At 39.6% G+C, this 4,971-nt stretch overlaps 1 protein-coding gene across 1 annotated transcript; it reads left to right on the top strand.

Annotated features, from left to right (window-relative positions):
- Positions 1-1,579: 1,579 nt before the first annotated feature.
- LOC116020213 lies at positions 1,580-4,648 on the top strand (the record flags this gene model as incomplete). Its single annotated transcript, XM_031260694.1, has 1 exon — positions 1,580-4,648. A coding segment is annotated over exon 1 (3,069 nt), but the record flags the coding sequence as incomplete, so codon positions are not given.
- Positions 4,649-4,971: the final 323 nt, after the last annotated feature.

Raw genomic sequence — 4,971 nt, 5'->3', positions numbered from 1 at the left:
AAGCAAGGGAGAGATCTTTGTTTATACTAACTTGATTTCCTAATTGTTTGTTTCTTGTTTTTGTGTTTCTTTTGGAGTCCCCTAGCATGTGTATAAATAGGGTGTGTATTTCCTTTGATGAATCAAGCATTTTTCAGAATTAATCAAAACTTCCTAAGTCTTCTTTACATTTGTGTAAGAATTCTTTCTTCTATTCGTGGTCCTATCGAATAGTGTTCTTGATTCGTGGCCCTATCGAATCAAACCCGCATTCTACCAACCTTAGATTTTAGGAATTGTGGTTCTATCAATTCATAGAATCAAGGGAACTACTAGAGAACCCACTCTAGTTGTTTGAAGATTGCGTTCTTGAGGAACTTGAGGCGTGCTAAGGGTTGTTTCTTGGTTCTTCGTGGAATCGGGGCTCAAGGGTGATCTTGTGTGCACCAAAGGTAACTCCTTATCTATTGAATTTGAGAACATCTTGGGCAATAATTCCTTGTTACGGATCCTCCTTACGAAGATTCGTATCAATTTGGTATCAGAGCTTAGGTTTCGTTCTCAATTCTTTGCTATCTTATTTTTTGCATATCCATAACAAAAAACCTCAAAAAAAATCTCTATTGTGTCTTTGATTGTTTTCTTGTATTCCTTGTCCATTTTCTTATTGTTATAAAAAAAAAACACACAAAAAAAGTGAAAAAAAAAAAAATTCAAGTCTTTGGCAGTGACTATCCAGAAAGTTTCTTCCCGGCGCAGTCAAGTTCAAAAATTCGTGAAAAATACTTCCAAACCTTATTTTCCATTGAATTTTTTTCTGGAAGTCCTACTCTTGTTGAAATTGATATCTGGAGATTTTGGTCCAAAAAATTCCTTACCAATATTTCACAGAAAATTCTTAAAGTTTGCTCAATTTTCTGTTTAGTACTGTCCAGAATTTCTGCCTAGCGCAGTCAGGAAAGAAAATTCAAAAAAAATAATTCAAATATTCTTTTTAACTTGAATTTTTTTTCTTGAGGACGTTCAAATATTCTTTTTAACTTGAATTTTTTTTCTTGAGGACGTCAACTTATAATACTTGAAATCCATAAAAAGGTTTGGGTAGAAAAGTTGCTCCAATAAACACAGAAAATTCCGTGAACTTCTTGGCAGAATCTGGTAGTTTTTGTTCCTGACTAAAGCAGTGTTCTTGAATTGAAATTCCTTGTTCCTTTATTCTTCTTTGTTGTTATTGCTCTATTTCTTGTTGTTGTTCTCAAACATTACCTTATTATTTGGATTACCCTTGTTCTTCAATTCCCGAAGACTACGAGGCTCCAGAGGTAAGTCTTTTGTACTTTGAGGGCAAATCCACAACAACCTGAGCAACGACTCTACATTCCTTTGTAAAAGACTGGTGAGACTATTTGTCATTAAGAGGGATACACGAGAGGAGTGGTGAGCTGTGAGCTGTGTGTAGCGAACTTCACAACCTAAAACAACCCCAAACCCGTGAGTAGAGCGAAGCAAGGGAGAGATCTTTGTTTATACTAACTTGATTTCCTAATTGTTTGTTTCTTGTTTTTGTGTTTTCTGTTCTCTTTAGTGTCAATTTCTAACAATGGCTGAAGGGAGTGAACAACCAAATTTAGAACAACAAATGACCACCATGATGAGGATGTTGGAACAAATGCGTCAAGATGTGGACAGTCTAATGGCACGATCACAGAATCAACCTATTGAGGTGAGTAATGCACCAAGAAATACTGAAGCTGCAGGTTGGGTGAACCAAGTGCGTCAAGGCCGATTACCTAGAGTTAATATTAGACCAAGGAGGCTAAATGAAGTTGTTGAGCATGATGAGCTAGATTTGCCACAAGAGGAGGAACTACAGGAGGATTTGGGCAATTTTAAGCTTGAATTACCTAAATTCAATGGTGAAGGTGATCCCGGAGATTATATAGAATGGGAAGATGCTGTACAAAGTGTTTTTGATTGTAAAAGATATAGTGAACTAACAAAAGTTAGACTAGCTATCTCATCTTTTAAAGGTTTTGCAGTTATTTGGTGGAAACAACAGGAGCAAGAAAGGGAGTTCTCTCATGATGCACCAGTTGCTACGTGGGACAGGCTAAGGACAATGCTTAGGCATACGTTTCGACCTGCCACATACTATTTTGAGCTTGAGAAGCAACTACATGGGATCCATCAAGGTAATAAGACTGTTGATGAATATTACAGGGAAATCCAGACTTTGAAAACTCGAGCTATGGTGCGTGAAAGTGAAGATAGAGCGATTGCTAGATTCTTGCAAGGGCTCAATCGTGACATCTATTGTGTAGTAAACATGCATCGTTACTACACCATGGATGATGCCTTGTATGCTGCTCGGCAAGCTGAGAAGACAAATAAGGAGATGAAGGCTTATAGATCTCCTGCTAGCAGTTCAAGGTGGACAACACAAAGGCCAAGTGCACCATTGAGGCGTGAGGATGTTCGACCAACCCGTGAACAGCCTAAGGAGGACAATAGAGACAACGGAAAGACAAAGGTGATTGAAGCCCCAAAACACGCTCGAGATCGTGACCTTGTTTGTTGGAAATGTCAAGGGCGTGGTCATATGGCTAGAGATTGTCCTAATAAGAGAAATATGAAAGTCTCCAAACAAATGGAGGCTGTGGCAGCAACAATCCAGTATGAGTCTGAGGAGGAGGTCGATGAACAAACTGATGTGTTTGAGCAAGATGATGAGGATGTGCTCTTACCCCTTGATCCGACCCGTGATGATGATGATGGACATGTTTCCAATAAGCATGCCTTTGTTGTCAAAAAGATTTTGAGCGCTAAGTCCATTCCTGAGCAAGAAGAGAGCCAAAGAGAAAACATATTCTACGCAAAGGGAAGGATTCATGGGATGCGTTGCAGTGTCATTATTGATTCAGGGAGTTGCACGAATGTGGCTAGCGCTGCTATGGTAAGTCATCTTAAATTACCTCTTATTGATCACCCTCATCCATATAAATTGCAATGGCTTACTGATTTGGGGGAGATAAAGGTGACTAAACAAGCACTGGTGCCTTTTTCGGGGGAGATAAAGGTGACTAAACAAGCACTGGTGCCTTTTTCTATTGGTAAGTACAAGACTAAACAAGCACTGGTGCCTTTTTCTATTGGTAAGTACAATGATGAGATTCTATGTGATGTTGTACCAATGCAAGCAACACATGTGTTGCTTGGACGGCCATGGCAATATGATAGACAAATCTACTTTGATGGAGTTGCGCCATGGCAATATGATAGACAAATCTACTTTGATGGAGTTGCCAATACATACACTGTTACATGCAATGGTGCTAAGCATACGCTTAGACCTTTGACCTCAAAGGAAGTAGAGGAAGAGCAACTGAGGTTGAATAAAGCTCGCCAACCAGTCTTGAAGAAGGAGGATACTAAAGGGAACAAAATTGATTCTTCCCTTTTGGAGATAAAAACACCATACAAATCCAAGGATGCAGCAAATGGTGTGCTAAGGCAATCTCTTCTTGCAAGCAAAAAGGATATTAAGCAAGCAATAAGAAGGGGAGATACTTTCTACTTACTTTTTTTTCAAAAAAATGTTTTTGATTATGTTGAAATTGATAACTCTATTAATGACTTGCTTGCTGAATTTGCAGATGTTTTTCCCAAAGAGATGCCTAAAGGATTACCACCTATTCGGGGAATAGAGCATCAAGTTGATTTGGTTCCTGGTGCCACACTTCCAAATCGTCCGGCTTATAGGACAAACCCAGAGGAGGCCAAAGAGATTCAACGACAAGTGGAAGAGCTTTTGGAGATGGGACACATTCGAGAAAGTTTGAGTCCATGCGCTGTCCCAGTTCTCATTGTTCCGAAGAAAGATGGTACTTGGAGAATGTGCGTTGATTGTCGCGCAATCAACAACATTACGGTAAAGTATAGATTTCCTATCCCAAGACTTGATGATATGCTTGATGAACTCTATGGTGCTAAGCTCTTCAGCAAAGTAGACTTGAGGAGGGGATACCATCAAATTCGAATGAAGGAAGGAGATGAATGGAAAACTGCCTTCAAAACGAAACATGGTTTGTATGAGTGGTTGGTTATGCCTTTTGGCCTCACCAATGCCCCTAGCACATTCATGAGACTAATGAACCATATTTTGAGGAGGTTTATTGGTATTTTTGTGGTAGTCTATTTTGATGATATTTTGATTTATAGTAAGTCTAAAGGTGAGCATATGGCACATCTTCGACTAGTTTTTGAAGAACTACGAAAAGAGAAGTTATATGCTAATCTTGAGAAGTGTTGTTTTTGTGCTGAACATGTTGAATTTCTTGGTTTTGTTGTGAGTTCTCAAGGCGTACAGGTTGACACACGAAAGGTGCAAGCCATTCTTGAATGGCCAAATCCAACTAGTGTTAGTGAGTTGAGAAGTTTCCTTGGTTTGGCAGGATTCTACCGCAAGTTTGTGCGTGACTTTAGCTCCATTGCAGCACCACTCCACGAGCTCGTGAAAAAGGATGTCAAATTCACTTGGGGTCCAAAACAAGGGCATGCATTCCAAACCTTAAAGGAGAAACTCACTACTACCCCGGTTTTAGCACTACCTTGTTTTGATAAGACTTTTGAGTTAGAGTGTGATGCCTCAAGTATAGGCATAGGTGCTGTTCTCATGCAAGAGGGACGCCCCTTAGCTTATTTCAGTGAAAAATTGAGTGGTCCTAGCCTCAATTATCCCACATATGACAAGGAACTTTATGCTATCATCCGTGCCATGGAGACGTGGCAACATTATTTGTGGTTTAAAGACTTTGTCCTTCACACTGACCATGAGGCCCTTAAACATCTCAAGGGGCAAGGTAAGTTGAACAAGAGACACGCCAAGTGGCTTGAGTTCATTGAGGGGTTTCCTTATACGATTAAGTACAAGCAAGGTAAGGAAAACAAGGTTGCTGATGCTTTATCTCGTAGACATACTCTACTTGCTACTAT

Source organism: Ipomoea triloba, chromosome 5 (genome assembly GCF_003576645.1).
Source record: "Ipomoea triloba cultivar NCNSP0323 chromosome 5, ASM357664v1".
Taxonomy (NCBI): Eukaryota; Viridiplantae; Streptophyta; class Magnoliopsida; order Solanales; family Convolvulaceae; genus Ipomoea; species Ipomoea triloba.
Note: the sequence above shows the minus strand (reverse complement) of the source record. Positions and strands in the feature narration are given on the sequence as shown.